This window comes from Panonychus citri, unplaced genomic scaffold (genome assembly GCF_014898815.1).
Source record: "Panonychus citri isolate SS breed McGregor unplaced genomic scaffold, ASM1489881v1 Contig00137, whole genome shotgun sequence".
Lineage (NCBI taxonomy): Eukaryota > Metazoa > Arthropoda > Arachnida > Trombidiformes > Tetranychidae > Panonychus > Panonychus citri.
The window spans coordinates 182,047-200,293 of NW_026515542.1; the positions used below are offsets into that span (position 1 = coordinate 182,047).

Here is an 18,247-nt window from a genome sequence, read left to right on the forward strand (position 1 = left end):
GAATCGAAAATGTCTGAAATATTTTCCAATCATGTTGTGAATTGGCTCTTAAATCCTTTTAGTATAGAAACAGATCGCGACCGATCGAGAATCAGATAAAACACAACTAAGCTGATCTTTAATTGCAAAATTGCACAAAATTCCGTCGGGTTTGATGATGAAATTATTAATAATCTCGAATACAAATAAACTCTTATCATGATATTATAATAACTCACAGATCAACGGTTGATAGAATTCATCGGAAAACTAATAATGAGCACATATATGATAACATATACACAATATTATCTAATTATAAACACTCATCAAAGGTTTTAGTTGTTAACGTTTACTAAAATTATCTTTTCATTCAATTTAACCTTTAACGCCTTTGATAGAATCAGGTTTTTCCAATAAATAATAAATTATTGACAATCCAATTTTTGCAAGAAAAACAAGATTAAATGTAATCAAGCTTAATTTGATCACAAGCCCATTAGGACCAAAGTCTTATCACAATTTCCGTACAAATAAGTTCATCGTTTTATTTTATCGGAAAAGAAAATTCAACTCAATCAATAATCACAAAAATGGGTTTGAAATGATGGAAGAATTGATTTAGATTGATTAAAAGAGTATATAAAGAAATTAAAAACTTCAGTTTCAATACAACTTAATTTGATTCTCAAACTATTATTCTAATTGTTGTTAATTTACCTCAAAAAATAATCATGAACCGATTGTTAGCAACTCTTTTTGTCTTTATCTTCTCGTCATGTAAGTAAAATAATATTTGATTCTTTTTCTCTGTGGTTTATTAATAACTATTTTATTTTTTAACTATTTCTACATACTCCATTTCTACTGTAGACTATGGTGATGCTCTTTGGAGTGGGTCTAAATTTGGTGATTGGGCGAAAGGAATGAGTTTTGTGAGACTTGCAAGCATGTAATCCAAGAGGGATTAATTGACCTGGTAAAAGCTCGAAATTATTTCGTACCTGGATATAAGGAAGATTGTGACGCATACCCAACTCCTGAAGGATCTTGTGACTCTTACGTTAAAGTATTGGAGACTTCATTTGACCTTCTTATCGAACGACAAAATAAGTCTCAAGAGCTTTGTGCTTATTATGGTCTCTGTGAGTCTAATCTAACTCTTGACATTAGTTTACCAAATATTCCCGTTGCTCCAGTTACATCCAAACAAAATCCTCCTAAAGTCTACAACAACACCATTTGCGCGCAATGTACACGTATTACCGCTGCATTAACTTTCACGGGCATTGGAAATTATGCCGATTCTTTCGCCGCTCGAGCTGAAAATGATTGTTCAATGTGGACGAAAACTGGTCCGGTTTCAACTAAAGAAGATGTCAAAAAGTGCTATGACCTTAACTCGGTTTACTTTAATCCAATCACCGATAATTTAATCGACAAAACCACTCAGAACTATTTGTGTTGGGATCTTTTTGATGTTTGCGAACCATCACAAAAACCAAACGAATTGAAATTACCATACGGCCAAAAATCAACCCATTAACCAATTACCCAATTTTCTGATTACTAGTAAAACAATAATTGATTAATGAGCCTGAAAAATTAATCTAAGATAAAACTATTTGTACTTGGAACGACATAGTCATTGAAATTTATTCCAAAATCAATAAATTTATTTAATTATTTAATACAAGGGAAGCGATAAACATCCCATCAAGTTTAAGATTAGGATTCTCAAGAATATCTTCACAACAGACCAGCAATTTCTTGCTCGTATTTCCAATTACGATAAGTAATCGTGGTTATCAGGAATGTTGTTATAAATAGACCAGCAAGTATACCGGCTATTATTTCCCGTTGATTGTTTTCTGGACCGAAACACTTTGAACCATCAAATCCACACGGCGGCTCATCAACTGGTGGTTTTCCTGAGACCCAAGCAACTTTTTCATGTAAACGGAAAACGGTCTGATTTTTGGTCTCATCGTATTCAAATGAACCCATAGGTAACATTAACTGATGAAAAGTTATATTACGAATTCCCGTTAGATTGATAACAGAACCAGCATTTAGAAGCGACAAAACCGTATAGTTACCCTCAACATCTCCATTTTCATCTATTAACATCCAAGTTCCGGTCACCGATTGATAACGTTTACGAGCAATAATGCGACGAATAACTTCAGTACCATTTCGTGGGCAAACTTTATCCACCAACATGGAAGCCAGAGCTTCAGCGTAAAGCATTACAGCATCGTAAAGGTAGGAAGCAAAAATGGTGATATGTTTTTTCATGTTCATTTCGCCGAAAGGAGTGGGAAAATTGAAAGGTGGTTGACCATTGTAGAATCGAACCTTATCCTCGAAGAAAGAATAATCTTGACCCTTGGTGGTGAAGGAACAATAACCAGGAGAGATCTTGCCGCTTCTAGGGTTGCTCGAACATCATCTTTGGACATTTCACTTCGCCAAATATACTTATATGAATGACTCTCCTCATAAGATTCAAAATCAACATAAATTATCATGTATTCACCATTTTCGAGTAAATTTTTAATCTCCATGACCAGAAGCATTTTGATGAGATCACGAATTCCACCTAGAAACACATAGATTCGTGTACTTTTATGAGTCTCCTCGATAATTGATAGAAAAGGGTTGACACAGCAAGTCTGTTTATCTTCACAACAAGCGAAATAATTTCCAAATGATCTTTCAGAATTAATTTTAAAACGAGCTGATGCAGCTCGATGAGCTAAACTTTTAGCGACAATTGTATATTGAGGTGTTTCTCATATATGATAGAAAATTTCATCCATTTATAATAATCAAGAAGAGCGATTACCGATCTAATAACCTGAGTATCAGGTGGATAGGTACGAGCAAAGGTTGAATAAAAATCTTTCCTGGAAACCTTGGAATCAGCACATTTATAACTAATCATTGGAATCTTAAGTGATGCCGCTATAGTGGCCTCAACATCACATGAATCTTCAGGACCAATAAAACCGATAACACCTTTAGACCATTGATATAACATTGCCGCTGTACTTTTTAAAGTTTCACCAAGGGTATCATTGTAAATGAATTCAAGTCGGGTACCATTAAGAAAACTTGAATTGGAATTGATTTTCTCAATGGCATAGGTAATGGCACCGGAAATGACCAAACCTTGACGTTTAGGATTATCACGACCATAAATGTTGGTTAGATAACCAATTTTAAGAACTGGTTCAACTGGACAATCGGGTGGCCACTCGAAACTTGGGAAAACTGGGCAACTATCATTGGTTGACGATGAAGATGAGGCTTCAATGGTGGTGACATTTCCTGATGGATCAGGTGAAAAATAAGATGATGAAGAAGAAGGAGAATTAATTTGTGATGATGATGATTGTATGGACGACGACGATGATGATGATGATGATGATGATGGTGATGTTGTTAATCGTTGAGAATACAAAGTATTGACACCGTTTCTGTTGTTATGATCAAGTGATTGATGAGGAATAAGATAGTTACTTGATCCAGTTTGTCCATTGGAAACTGTTGATTGTACTGTTGGGAGATTAGTAGAAAGTATTAAAACAAGTAGTAAGGATAACACTCTAGATACTAATTATTGATTATTATAATATAAATCACGTTCATCACTCCTTAAATAAATTGTTTTACAGCCATTTGATTTGAATGAAATACTTTTCTGGTTAAATTTTAGAACCTAAATGTTAACAATATTTGTTGAGTTTAGCTCAAACAATAAATCTGATTTTCTCAAAATTGTCGAGAGATTCGGAAGACCGTTAGAAAGACGAAAAGTGCAGCCAACTTTTGTTGGACTATTTCTGTTAGAGGAAAAGTGCTCTCTTTCTCATGAAGTAATGATCGACCAGGTCATCACAGGTCCGAACCAACAAACGCGCCCAGCGAGGAAAGTATCTTCAACAAAGAGAAAGGGAAAGGGAGTGGGCAATATTCGAATTAAAGAAAGAGAAAATAAGTTTCGAAGCAAAATGAGCTCCGCCGTTTAATAAATTAAAATGAAGTTCTCGTAGATAAAAGATGTATTGGCTCAAAAGTAAATTGGAATCTGTCTATGTTTGCTTGGTCAGATCGCTTATTTTACAATTACCATGATTGACGTTTGAGCATTGATCAGTTAATCTAATCACCAGAAGTATAACCAGCGTGAAATCGTTGCTCAATTTGTTGGATTACATTGTATTCGAGTGAGCTATCAATTTGCCAGCCTAAATTGTAAAAATTAAACTGTTATTAAGCACTTATTGTAACTGCGATCACTAATATAAACTTACCTTGAGTTGTGGTTTCAAAATTGTTAACAAATTCTTTAATGAACTTTTTTACTTCATCAGCTAATTAAATTTATGTGGTGATAGTCATGAAATTATTGAAAGAAAAGATCAATATAAACACAATTAGTTAATCACAGAGTCAGTTTAGTTATTAATGATTTACTTACGTTAACTAAATGAAATAGCTCCAGTGGTTGAAACACAGAGAACGGAAATTAAGAAGAATTAGAGATTCATACCGTAAATACCTGTTATACCCAATAATTGATTTTGGATAAGAATGGTTGAACTTACGGTAAATTATCAAGAAGAATTATTAATAAAATCATTTTATTCCAAGAAAATAAACTATCCAAAACAAATTAGAGAGAGAAAGACGCAGAAAAAAACATACAGCTATGTAAGACGAGCTATCAAATGATTTTACTTTGGACATTCTTACATTACCACCATCACTTGTTATCTTCAATGAAACATCGATATCTAGCTAATCATCAATTGTTCAATTCAATTTATATTAATCTTAAATTTCAATTGATAATTTACCGTAAAGGTTAAATTAGATGACAAGATAATTTTCATTGTTTATAGCAAAATCATCCCTATTTCCAGGAATCAGTGATTGTTTGATTGCAATTAGTTTCTTTGGCTGCAATTTGTTTTTCTTTCACCAGTTTTTGATTAATGAAGGTTCGGCTTATCAAATTATCTCGTAATCTAATTTAACCTTTACGGTAAATTATCAGAAAAGCTATTGATAAAATCATCTTTTTCCAAGAAAAATAAATTATCTACAATTTTTATTTGATAAACAAAAGTAAAACCATTTATCTTACACGAGAAAATTGGGTTTATCAATAATTTATAATCAATTAATTATTATGTAGATTTGGATTTTAATAAGACACTAATTGTTTGATTATGATTATTAATAGTTTCTGTGATTGGAATTATGTTTTTCATTCATGATACCGATCACTGATTAATGAAGATTAGTTTATCAGTCAGAATATCAGTAAATGATTGTCCTTGCTAAAATGGGCATGGTTTGGGTCATATCTTGTTTGATAATAAAATAATCCAGTTATATAAAAGGGCTATTCTTTGGACCATGTCACTCATAATTAATGTTTAATTGTTATTAGTCAATATAAAACTTTTGATAACTAATTAACTATACAAATCAAAATGAATTTCTCATTCTTCTTGATTTCCGTTTTCTGTGTTTCCGCCATTGTAGCCGCTCCATTTGGCAACCGTAAGTAAATCATCAATAACTAAACTGACTCTGTGATTAACTAATTGTGTTACTATTGATCTTTTTTTCAATGAATTTCATGACTCTCATCTTATGATTTCAATTAGCTGATGATGTAAAAAAGTTCGTTAAAGAATTTGTTAACAATTTTGAAACCACAACTCAAGGTAAGTTTATATTAGTGATCAAAGTTACAATAAATTTTAATTAACAGTTTAATTTTGACGATTTAGGCTGGCAAATTGATAGTTCACTCGAAAACAATGTAATCCAACAGATTGAACAACGATTCCACGATGGATATACTCCTGGTAATTAACAATTAATTGATAGTTAAGGTTAATTGATCTTACATGAGATTATTCAAAATTTATTCTGATATCTTTAGACTGGAATTCTGAGCTAAGTGATAAAGAAAATCTTGTTAATTTAATTATCAAGTATGGTAGAGATCAAGACGCTTCATATCCAGGTAAATACTTATTCATTCATACATTCTTATCTAATGTTTAACTTTTCTTGCTCAACCAATTTACCTTTAGGAATGACCTTAGATTCAAGTCTCTCTGAATTTATTAGAGTCATACCCAGAAACCTCACTCCTAACAAGTTAACTGAGCATCAAGTACAGGTAGTTGCTCACATTATTTTTGATACAATCCTTAAACTCGACGTTCGAGGTAATTATCGGGATTTTCTCAATGGATTAAAAGTCAATGACATGACATGAACGAAAAAATATTCTTTTATCTGATAATAGGTTTGAATGTTTTTAAATCTCTTCGAATTAACATCGAAACAATAGTCACTAATTCTATCGACAAAGAATCACAGAAGTCAAATTTTGCCGTTTTGAAAACTACACCAAAAGAGATAATTATTGATGCCGCTATAATTGCTCTTAATCTAATACAATTCGAAGGTAAAATCGCAATAATAATCACTAGTGAGTAAATAACAATGATATTACTGTTTCTTTGTACATTCTAGGATACTCATCGGAATCAACTCTACATGATAATGTCAATACTTTTCTTGATAAATTTTATTAAACTGAACGGATAAATCGATACCTAAATAATGAATAAACTTTAATTTAATTTGCATAATCCAGTTGTCACTTTTTGAAATTATTTTAACCTTTGAAACCTCTGAATGGAGATGTTGATGATGGTCTGAGTGGTAAGTTTAATATAAGCTCATCACCATATCACTACATTGGTGAATTTATATTAAGCTAATCAACCTAATACAGAAAGAAATCAAATTGTGATTAACTTCAATATCTTATCGAAACTTCATAGATAAGACAATTCATAGATAAATGGTTTAGTTGATTGTGTGCGCGAGTGATTAGGGCAAAGTGGCAAGTCCTTAGTTGATTTTTCGAGGATTATAAGATTAATCAATTGCTCTGAGCTGAGGCAAAAATCTTCTACATGTGACCGGTTATACTGTATGCTATTAGTGATGAAGTTTCCGTTTGGTTTCTCATCAACAATTAACTTCGTTTTTGAGAGAGGAAAGAGAAAGAGTAATCTTTTCAATCTAAGCTGAACTGAATTTCTTTCTAAACGTTTTGTAATAATATTATCAAATGCTATCTAAATTGTAATATGAGCGTTTCTATGAAATCTGTGATAATATGCTCGACAAATCGACTCAGAACTATTTGTGTTGGGATCTTTTCGATGTTTGTGAACCATCGCAAAAACCAAGCGAGTTGAAATTACCATACGAATTACAAAAACTGACCCATTAAATTAATATCCTACCAAACGAAAAAGACTAAACAAAAATAAGCAATAAAAGTCCAGCGATATTTCAAAATTGGACAAATTTATTGATTTTGTGATTAATTTAAATGATCATTTCGTTGATTAGTCAGGCAGTTTTGCCTCAGATTCATTTTTTTACAATATCATAAACGCACCTTGGCGTTTAGGATTATCACGACCATAAATGTTGGTTAGATAACCAATTTTAAGAACTGGTTCAACTGGACAATCGGGTGGCCAATCGAAACTTGGGAAAACTGGGCAACTATCATTGGTTGACGATGAAGATGATGGTGATGTTGTTAATCGTTGAGAATACAAAGTATTGACACCGTTTCTGTTGTTATGATCAAGTGATTGATGAGGAATAAGATAGTTACTTGATCCAGTTTGTCAATTGGAAACTGTTGATTGTACTGTTGGGAGATTAGTAGAAAGTATTAAAACAAGTAGTAAGGACAAGGTTAAGTTAATTGTGAATAACTTGTTGATTGTCCTCATTAAGTATCTATCATGATTAAAGGTAAATTTTTCTCGATAATATTGATATGGATGGGAAATTAATCTTATAGATGGTTCGATGTTGTGAGTTTTTTTTTCTTTTGTTAATCTTTTGATTGTTAACTGTTCTTCTTTTAATATTGGTAATTTCAAGTTGATTGTATCTTTTGAGGTGCTGATTATGGTGGCGGGAATGGTTTGTATTGTGGTAATGGTGGTGGCAGCAATTAATTGATGATGATGTTGTTGTTGTTGTTGTTGTTGTTGATTTAGTTGAGATGAGTTGTGAATTTTTTTCTGTTGATAACCTGTTGAGTTTATTGATTCTCTGTTTATAAAGGTAATAATTTCTTGATTTGCAATTGTATTGTTGTCCATTGGAGACCTTGATGTTAATTGCTGTTGACTCTTTTCTAAATTGACACTGTTTATTGATGACTTTTGATACTGTTGAGGTATTGGTAGGGATAAAGGTGGAAATTGAGGTGTTGATTGTTGATAAAGTTCTGGGTATAAGGTTGATGATTGAGTTACTGTGGTGTAGGTAAACATTTAAAGGCATCTTGAAGTAGGTGAGTTATTAATTGAGGCAGAGGTGTTGTTGTTATAATTACTATTATTGCTATGATGACGATGATTATTATTATTATTAAAACCGATGGTGGAACTTGTTGATAATGAAAGATAGGTAGAAACTCGAACATTCATTTCTAATGGAATAGACTTTTGATTAACTAAATTTCTGAATGTGACCAGGCGAAATGAGAACTTGACGAAGGAAACATGACCTCAAGTCCATATCCCTAGATAGAAACATATTTAGTTCAAAAGCTTTTGTCGATGGATCATAACAAGAACTGAAATTTTACAAAAAAAAATCACGACGAAAAATTTCGTTCAGTTTGAGTGTTATAATCTAAATTTAAAAAACAAAAAACTTCGATCACCGATTGCGGCCTAATCAGAATTTTTAGAACTTTTCATAAAGGTAAGAAAGTTTTTATTGAATAATCTATTTAAAACAATTGTTAGTTTCGTGTTTCATAGAGGTAGATTTTAGGGTTAACATGCCCCTTTTATTAATTAACTGAAAGAAATATTAATAATTGTAGAGATATTAATTGAAGTGGCCAGTAAACGTATTAAAATGATGTGAAAAGCGTTGATTTACTTTTGGTCACAATTTTGTAAGGTTGACGTAAGGATGGAACTTGGGAATCCAAGATCATTGAGTTTGGATTCGAGTCTATCAAGAGTCTCCTCGGCCAATGTTGGTTTTCGTGATAAAATCCAAGCATCCTCTGTAATTAGTAAAGTAATTAGTTAATTAAGCCAATTTTACAAGATTAGAAGGCTAACCAGGTAGCTCGATACTTACTTATATTAACAAGTCCAAAGACAGGGTTACATGAGACAACTAATGAATAGTTTGTGTAGTCGGTGTCAACTACCCAATATTGGGCTGATGGTGATACTGAAAATGAGATTTAATTGATTGGTTTAAATATTATTGAAAAAGCAATTTAGCCCGAAAATATTGTCATCAGTTAATTGTTACACTTACATGGGAAGAATTTGACTTCGAAAACGTTTGATTGTGAAGTGGGTTTCGCAGTACCAACACTGAAGACCTCGATATCAGCCAAGACTCCGCTGTTGTTAACGGCAACATTGTTGTTAGAATCTAATTTGTAATTAGCTTTGACACATCTTTGGCCAAACTCGAAGACAAAGTTAGTTCGCTTGATTTCGTACCAGTCACCAAGATACTAAAAGGTAATATAAAAGAGAATTATTATAATATAATTGAAACGGTTGAAATAGTTTTGCAAAAAGTTTTCTTAAAATTTGAATACTTACAGATTTTACATCGAATGGAGCATCGAGTTCAGTGGTTTTTGGACACTTTTTAAGCCAGAAACTTGAGCCGATTTTTGGTATTTTCTCAAAAGATGTTGAAGGAATGCCAAGATGCTCATGGAAGAGGCAATGACAAATAAACATACGAAAACTAGTTGATTCATTGTTATTAATCGGAGCTGATTGGGTTACGATCAAGCTTAAAAATGAAACTTTAGAATTGCTTTTTCTGTTCAATTGAAACTAAAATTGATGATTTATTTCAACCCAATCATTACCTTTTTATACTGGAAAAAGTTATTGATTTTGTCACTTATCAAAGTCCTGAGCTCACCATGAGCTTAATCAATTGGATTTGATTGTTTGATTAGATTGAAACTGTTCACAATTGTCTTTGAATAGTGAAATCTAATCAGAAGGGTTAATCAACAGATTCCGAGTCCAAGTTGTGTGACAAACATCGTAAACAAAAGCCTCATATTAGGTTCTGACCGAGTACATTGATTAATCTTTTGATTCGTTTACATACAACTATTAATATTTAAATCAATTATTTACAATCATGATAGAGTTAGCGAAATATTCAAATTTGTTGACTCTCATTGCTGATTAAATTGTTGCATACGATCTTTTCAATTGTTTTCGTAAAATGTAGAAGTAAACTGAAAGTGGTCCTAAAATAATGGAGTTTGTCGATGACGATTCAGAAATTGATCTGAAAATAGACGAGGAAGCCGATACTGTTGACATTGATGATCCATTTGATATAATAGACAAATCGTTTTATTAATAGTTGAACCAGTTTAGTTGTTTTTTCAACTCTTTCCAATTAACATGATCGACGTTTGATCATTGATTACTTGATGCATCATTACCTTCAAGTAGTGTATCTAGATCGGGACATTTAGCATCGGTGTTTAGTCGAGTACCTAAAATATCCGCAACCATTTTTCTAATCATGTTGTGTTTAACACTAAACTCTTTTTGATAGTCAAGTTGTCCACAATATTGTCAGACTCGGTAAAGAAAATAATCTCGATTTTTAATAAACGCCTGTCTTGTTATGATAATTTAGAGATCAACGATTGATAGAATTCATTGGAAATCTTATAATTAACACATATACGATAACATATACACAATATTATCTATTAATAATGATAATAATTATAAATACTTATCAAAGATTTCAATTGTTTTGCATCAATGTTAACAGTCACTCAAATTATCTTGTAATCTAATTTAACCTTTACAGTAAATTATCAGAAAAGCTATTGATGAAATCATTTTTTCCAAGAAAAATAAATTATCTAAAATTTTATTTGATAAACAAGAGTGAAATCATTTATTCATCACAAGCAAACTGGGTTTATCAATAATTTACAATCAATCAATAATTATGTAGATTTGGATTTTAATAAGACACTAATTGTTTGATTATGATTATTAATAGTTTCTGTGATTGGAATTATGTTTTTCATTCATGATACCGATCACTAATTAATGAAGATTAAGTTAATCAATCAGAATATCAGTAAATAGTTGTCCTTGCTAAAATGGGCATGGTTTGGGTCATATCTTGTTTGATAATAAACTAATCCAGTTATATAAAAGGGCTATTCTTTGGACCATTTCAATCATAATTAATGTTTAATTGTTATTAGTCAATATAAAACTTTCGATAACTAATTAACCATACAAATCAATATGAATTTCTCATTCTTCTTGATTTCCGTTCTCTGTGTTTCAACCATTGGAGCTGCTCCATTTGGCAACCGTAAGTAAATCATCAATAACTAAACTGACTCTGTGATTAACTAATTGTGTTACTATTGATCTTTTTTTCAATGAATTTCATGACTCTCATCTTATGATTTCAATTAGCTGATGATGTAAAAAAGTTCGTTAAAGAATTTGTTAACAATTTTGAAACCACAACTCAAGGTAAGTTTATATTAGTGATCAAAGTTACAATAAATGTTAATTTTCACAATTTAGGCTGGAAAATTGATAGTTCACTCGAACACAATGTAATCCAACAAATTGAACAACGATTTGATGATGGATATACTCCTGGTAATTAAGAATTTATTTCAAGTTAAGGGCAATCGATCTTACGTGAGATTTATCAAATATTATTCTGATATTTTCAGACTGGAATCCTCAGCTAAGTGATAAGGAGAATCTTGTCAATTTAATTATCAATTACGGTAGAGATCAAGACCTCCCATATCCAGGTAAATAATGATTAATACACACATTTTCCTTGCGTTTTTACCTGTTCTTATTCAACAAATTTACCTTTAGGAATAACTCAAAACTCAACTCTCTACGAAGTTATTGAAGTTATACCAAAATATTTCCCTATTATCGAGTTAACCGACGAACAAGCAGCGCTAGTTGCTCAAGTTATTATTGATGTAATCGTTCAACTCCAAATTCGAGGTAATTATCGAGATTTTTATGATCAACTAATTATAAAGATATAATAAAAGAATAATTATCTTTTTTTATAACAGGTCTGAACGTATATAAACCTCTTCGAGTTAACGTCGAAACAATTGTCGCTAATTCTATTGATGAAAAATCAGAGAAGACAAACTCAGGAGTTTTGGAAGCTTCATTTGAAGAGGTAATCACCAATGCCGCTATAAATGCTCTTAAGTTATTCCAATTCGAAGGTAAGACCCGATTAATTATCACTAGTGAGTGAAAATAACAATTTAATTGTTTCTTTGTACATTCTAGGATACTCATCGGAATCAACTCTACATGATAATGTCAATACTTTTCTTGATGAATTTTCTTATTAAAACTGAACGGATAAATCGATATCTAAATAATGAATAAACTTTAATTTAACTTTCATGATTGAATGTCACTTTTTGAAATTATTGTAACTTTTACAATTTACATTTTCTTACTTTCTAGCATGATGAGCTTTAGATATGATTGTTGAGAGGAAAGGCTCGAGACTTTGACGTTGAAATGAAAGTTTTGACAGATAATTCGAGAACAGAAGCGAAAGAAAATAAAAAAATTGGCCAATACAATTTGATTGAAATAGCAAGAAAATGATTCAAGAATTATACAATTTCCATGTTACTGCTGAACTTTTACATACAAGGATCTTAACTAAATTAGTTAAAATTGAGTTTTCTAAACAATGTTCATTTAACTCCATCTCTTTTTTCAATCTTCGAGTGAAAGCGCGAGTTTTGATTCTATTGGAATTTTCCACCAACTTATCTACTCTCTGTAATAGTAATTCAGTTATTATTGTCTCGTAGAGTAAAAGCTCTGTGAGTTATTCAAACGAAATTGACCAATATAAAGATAACTAACTTAAGAGTGTGATAGTCAATTCAAAGTTCAGAATGAACTTGAATCAACTCTCAATTCCTATGCAATATTAACTCATAAGCAAAGTTCAGGTAGCGACCATGAGACAGATTATAATAAACTAATTATAAGTAAATGAGCTAACTAATTATTACCCTTGCCCGCAGATTTTATTATTACCCGTAATAATCAACAAACACTCAATTTTTACTGATAATAATTCGTAAATTTTGAGTATATTTGCAGGGAGACTCTTACGAGAACGATAAATTCACCTTAACAAACTACATAAAAAGAAATCAAGTCAAATTTCAAACTAGTCACAATTAAACTACTAGATAATTCATCATTTGAAGTTATTCAAGTTAAAAGTTCTGATCAACATGAACGTGTTACTTATAATTACTTTCATCTCAGCGATTGGAGCCGCTTCAATTGGAAATGGTAAGCGATCAATGCAATTACAAATCTCTTGTTCCTTATGATTTACTAATTGCAATTCCTCACACATTTATAGCCCAACAACAAATTAGTCATGAAGGCATAGCGTATATCCAATACGCTGTATATCTAGTGGAGCATCTTGAAGGTAAATTGATTTGGATAAAATTGTAAACTTTTCTTTGCGATTAATTTTTACAACGAATTGATGAATATTTAAATTCTCATTTGAATTACAGGCTGGGTGTTTGATGGTTCACTTGAATCAAATGTTATCCGACAATATGACAGGCAATTTGCCGCTGGTTATGCTCCAGGTAATTAACAATCAATTGATAATAACTGAGAAATCATTTAACCCATTTCATTTACTTCACTTTAGAATGGGATTTTAAACTGAGCAACGAGGAGAACCTTAAAAATTGTGCTGCCAGAACTTTCAACAAACATTATCGTAAATATTTAAATTCAATGGTTTTAATTATACTGTACAAAAAAATCCACAATTAACAATTAATTTTCTTCTAATAGTTAATCTAAGCTGGTCAGTTTACGAAAACATTTACGCTGGGATTGAAATTTTAACTCGAATGGTTAACCTCGAAAAGGAAAAAGTATTAGGAGCTACTAGAACTATTATTGATGTGATTAATCTACTCGATATTCCAGGTAAGTTATTCAACTCATTTTGAAGGCTAATCAATAATACACAATCAATTAATTATTATCTAGATCTGGATGTTAACAAGTCACTTAAAACAAACATCGACTCTTTCGTTGCCCACGGAGTCGCTGGTATTGAAGCATCTTCCGAACCAGATTTCACAAGATCGCCCGTTCAGGCTATTGTTGAAGATTTCGTTACTAGTGCTCTCAAATTGGTCAGATTCAAAGGTATAGTTCTGAAGAATTGATAAAAATTCATGAAGTATTAATATTTCAATTACAATTGTTTTTCTCCGTTCATATCAACAGGATATTCAACAAATGCCACTCTCCATGCTAATGTCAATAATTTACTCAATGAACTTGAACGAAATGTTAAAAATGAATCTGATGCAAAACTGTCTGACTAATCAACGAAATGATCATTTAAACTAATCATAAAATCAATAAATTTGTTTAATTTTGCAATATCATTTGACTTTTCTTGCTTATTTTTGTTTAGTCTTATTTTACAATTTAATATAACTGTTATTATTGTTAGAGACAATGAGAATGAAAAAAAAGTAAATCAAGCTAATTAACTGATACAATACAATTAATCATTCTTATGTGAATCTTATCGACGATTCTATCGACAAAGAATCAGAGAAGGCAAATTTAGGAGTTTCGGAAGCTTCGGCGGAAGAGTTGATCGTCAATTGCGCTATAAAAGCTCTTAATCTAATACAATTCGATCTCATTAATAATCACTAGTGAGGTCAAAATAATAATTTAATTGTTCCTTTGTTCTTGCTAGGATATTCATCGGAATCAACTCTACATGATAATGCCAATACTTTTTTTGATGAATTTTCTTATTAAACTAAACGGATAAATCGATATCTAAATAATGAATAAACTTTAATTTAATTTGCATAATCAAATTGTCATTTACTGATATTTTGACTTTTGAAACCTCTGTAAATGAAGATTATGATGATTGTACGAGTGATCAGTTGATTATAAATCAGTTAATCATTATAAATTAACCTGATATTTATCTATGTAATTACCTGATAAGTTGTATTATGCTCTGAATTTACATGTAGATTCGCATCACAATTGGTATATTTTTTAAAGTTTTTCTTGTTTGATTAACAATTTATTCAATTTGATTGTTGTCCATTTGTTTCTTATATCATTTATTGAGTATAAGAGTTAATCTAATTAAACTATTCTCAAGCAATTTAAAGACCTATTCAAATATTTTAATCTGTGATATATGCAAATCAGTTAACCTCAAAAAATAATTGATACGATTGCAAAATCCAGCAATTAACTATTAATAATTATAATAGTATTATTGTTTTGTTAATTGAATCAGAAAAAAAAAATAAATCAATAAACATGTTATCATATTATTAATATAATTAAATGACATTGGTTTAACCTTTCCCGCATTGATGGCATTAGTTATTATCAACTTTTAATATCAATGAACAATTTAATATTAATCCAGTTCTTCTTGAATCAACAACAAATTGATTGTGTAAAAAGTAAAACAATTAATTAATCATGTTCTTAACTAAGTTTTTGATTACCTTTGGATTAATAACAATTGCAATTACCGATCAATCAGTAAATGAACAATTGCCAACTGATTTAGTTAATGATTTAATGAAAATCGCTCAACGAATCGCCGGTGATCAGGAAAATATTTTCAAATTAACCAAACAATTAAAGGAGTTTGCTGCTGGTAATCCTGTTGCCCAACAATTGAGCTCTAATCAACGAGGTGAGTAATTAATGATGATTTGAGATGAGATTAAATTTCTTAATCAACTAACTGTTTCTTTCCCATTGATCAGCCATTGAACTTGGTAATAAAAATCGCTTAACCCTAAGGGCACCAGAATCAAATCAAATTGGTGGTAATCCATTGGTCACTTTACAGAGTCGCATCAACGCCTTTTTTGATTCCATGAATCAATTGTTTGATAACATGAGACATATTCTTGAACGATTTCCTGTTCCGGAAGACACTGACATCGACCCATTGAAAGCGTTACAAACACTAGAGCAACAATTTAAATCTATGTTATCAGGATTACGAGTTGACCAGAACGAGACTTTAATTGCTGATGTTGATCAGCAACTAATCAGACCATCAGAAAATGATAACAATCAAATTCAAATTTAAATCTCGAATTTGTCTTAATATTAATCAACTTTTTCTTTCTTGATTCAATCTTTATTTCTTCCAATAATTTTAAGCTCTCTTTCTCTCTGTATCCATGATAATTAAATAGTCTCAAAGAAATTTCCAATTATCCAATGATTAATTTAAATTGTTTCATTTTCCAAAATTTAATTCAATTCAATTTCGTTCAAATTTTCGTTTCCAATCACTAGATGGCGCCAACATCTTAATTACTTTTCTTTAATAATTAATTGTTATTGAGTCTTAATTGTTTGATTTACTTACTATGTTGTAAAGTGATGATAACAATCAAATAATTTTGTGGGATAATTGATTGGAAATCATAATATTTCAAGGTTTTGTATTAATAGTTGATTCAATTTCTTTTCCTGTTGATAATTAGTAAACTGATGGAGCAATTAGTTGATTGTTCCAGGATAGACATCGGACTACTTTTAAAGTAATCATTGTGTATAGTGATTAGTTAAATTATCCTTAAATTGAGCTAATGTTGAAAGCTTTTAAGGTAAACTCAAGGACCGAAGTATTTTTCACTTAGACTTTGATTGTTGCCATTTTCTAACTAATCAAGTTGGTAAAAAAAGGGATTGGACTGAATTAGATTCTGTCCAATCCTAGGATAATTGTAGTAGTTTATCTTGATTGTAACCAGAATAATTAAATGATGAACGGTATGAACTTGGAAACTCAAGATTAAAATAATAATCATTAAGTCTAGTGAGTTAACGACGGTAGTTTATCATTTTAGGAAGTCAATCTATCCCCATAATCTAATTGTGATTGATTGAGTTCAATGTAAATCGCTACAATTTAAGTGAAGTTGATCCATTTCTTGACAATTAAGCGGCCTCTAAATTGGTATATTTAAATGCTGCCATAAGCCTAACTGCACATAAATGATTCCAAGCTTAAAAAGAAATGGTTAATGTGAGGTCAACCTAATGGATTAGGGAGAGATTAAGCTGATAGTCAACTTGAAGGGAGGAAAGTGTAAAGGTTATTAAGATGGTGAGGAGAGAGAGAGAGAGAAAGAGAGAAAGATGAAAACAAAACGGAACAAATTTCCAATAAAATGAGTCCAAACGCTCACTCAGTATAGAAAATACCAAGACTCATGAATAAGAAGTACCAAAGATTAAGAAGATGACGTTTTCTTAAGTAATTTTAAAGGATTAACTGGATAATCAAATGATACGAAATAACAACTTGACCATGAACTTGATTGAATCGCCATTAACCGTTTTGTCATGTAAAAAGTAATCAGACCAAAAGAGTAGCACGTTAAATGAATTTGGGTTAACAGTTTGTTTTGAAAAGAGAAAAGAACAAAAAATCAAAATCAAAATGGTTGATTAGAAAGAGAGACAAACACAAGTAAGAGATCAAAGGATTAATATAGAAAAAGAAAGAAAATTAGATTTACCTGTTGAGAGAATGGTAATTGTTGATGTTAAATATAAAAGATCAATCTAATTGTGATTATCGCTGATGATGGAAATTAATTAACTTGAAACGTTATATGTTGGAAACAAATTTTCCTCAATGTTTTGCTTTTCGTTACCAGTGAATATGAGATTACCTTGAGGAGAGAAAGAGAATTGCAAGATAAATAGAAAGAGAAAAAACAAAAGAAAGAGAATTAAAAAAATGTCGACATAATAGAGAGAGAGAGAGAGAGAGAGAGATAAAACACGAGGAAGACACGAAGAGAAGATGAAGATGATGATGAGAGAGAGAGAAGAAAATGAAGTAAAATTCAAATGAGAAGAATTTTTATTTTTAGTGAGAATATAAAAGAAAGAGAAAAAGAGAAAGTAGACAGAGAAGAAGAAAAAATAATAGAAAGAGAAAAAGAGAATCTGTTTTTTCCCTTTTCCTTTTTTTCTTCTCTCTTCCTGATTCT

At 31.0% G+C, this 18,247-nt stretch overlaps 5 protein-coding genes, 1 long non-coding RNA gene and 1 pseudogene across 7 annotated transcripts; 4 read left to right on the top strand and 3 right to left on the bottom strand.

Annotated features, from left to right (window-relative positions):
• Positions 1-1,712: 1,712 nt before the first annotated feature.
• On the bottom strand, positions 1,713-8,516 carry LOC128392766 (receptor-type guanylate cyclase Gyc76C-like). Its single transcript, XM_053352845.1, is given in 7 exon segments — positions 1,713-2,369; positions 2,372-2,773; positions 2,776-3,597; positions 4,155-4,232; positions 4,299-4,358; positions 7,490-7,671; positions 7,732-8,516. Coding segments are annotated over 7 exon segments (2,841 nt in total). The 5' UTR covers positions 8,388-8,516; the 3' UTR covers positions 1,713-1,728.
• On the top strand, positions 5,422-6,665 carry LOC128392862 (uncharacterized). Its single transcript, XM_053352949.1, has 7 exons — positions 5,422-5,556; positions 5,664-5,723; positions 5,790-5,867; positions 5,945-6,028; positions 6,099-6,236; positions 6,317-6,478; positions 6,547-6,665. Exons 1-7 carry the CDS (start codon positions 5,487-5,489, stop codon positions 6,606-6,608), a joined length of 654 nt encoding a protein of 217 aa, XP_053208924.1. The 5' UTR covers positions 5,422-5,486; the 3' UTR covers positions 6,609-6,665.
• Positions 8,517-8,885: 369 nt separating the features above from the next.
• LOC128392866 (apolipoprotein D-like) lies at positions 8,886-9,957 on the bottom strand (annotated as a pseudogene).
• Positions 9,958-11,315: 1,358 nt separating this feature from the next.
• LOC128392860 (uncharacterized) lies at positions 11,316-15,030 on the top strand. 2 transcript variants are annotated; one of them, XM_053352948.1, is made up of 7 exons: positions 11,316-11,472; positions 11,580-11,639; positions 11,694-11,771; positions 11,849-11,932; positions 12,003-12,140; positions 12,215-12,376; positions 14,941-15,030. In XM_053352948.1, the coding sequence occupies exons 1-7, from the start codon at positions 11,403-11,405 to the stop codon at positions 15,003-15,005; spliced, it is 657 nt and encodes a 218-aa protein (XP_053208923.1). In that variant the 5' UTR covers positions 11,316-11,402; the 3' UTR covers positions 15,006-15,030. The 2 variants fall into 2 exon arrangements, with proteins under 2 accessions (XP_053208923.1, XP_053208922.1); XM_053352947.1 differs by lacking the exon at positions 14,941-15,030 and adding an exon at positions 12,444-12,563.
• Positions 13,271-14,617, top strand: LOC128392859 (uncharacterized). Its single transcript, XM_053352946.1, has 7 exons — positions 13,271-13,481; positions 13,555-13,626; positions 13,718-13,795; positions 13,861-13,932; positions 14,010-14,147; positions 14,211-14,372; positions 14,454-14,617. The coding sequence occupies exons 1-7, from the start codon at positions 13,421-13,423 to the stop codon at positions 14,552-14,554; spliced, it is 684 nt and encodes a 227-aa protein (XP_053208921.1). The 5' UTR covers positions 13,271-13,420; the 3' UTR covers positions 14,555-14,617.
• Positions 15,031-15,557: 527 nt separating the features above from the next.
• LOC128392869 (uncharacterized) lies at positions 15,558-16,450 on the top strand. The gene is made up of 2 exons (XM_053352958.1): positions 15,558-15,918; positions 15,992-16,450. The coding sequence occupies exons 1-2, from the start codon at positions 15,699-15,701 to the stop codon at positions 16,321-16,323; spliced, it is 552 nt and encodes a 183-aa protein (XP_053208933.1). The 5' UTR covers positions 15,558-15,698; the 3' UTR covers positions 16,324-16,450.
• LOC128392876 (uncharacterized) lies at positions 16,402-18,181 on the bottom strand. Its single transcript, XR_008326045.1, has 3 exons — positions 17,768-18,181; positions 16,609-17,561; positions 16,402-16,531 (listed from the first exon to the last, which is right to left on the bottom strand). It is a non-coding gene; the product is annotated as an uncharacterized LOC128392876 (long non-coding RNA).
• Between the last annotated feature and the right edge of the window lie 66 nt (positions 18,182-18,247).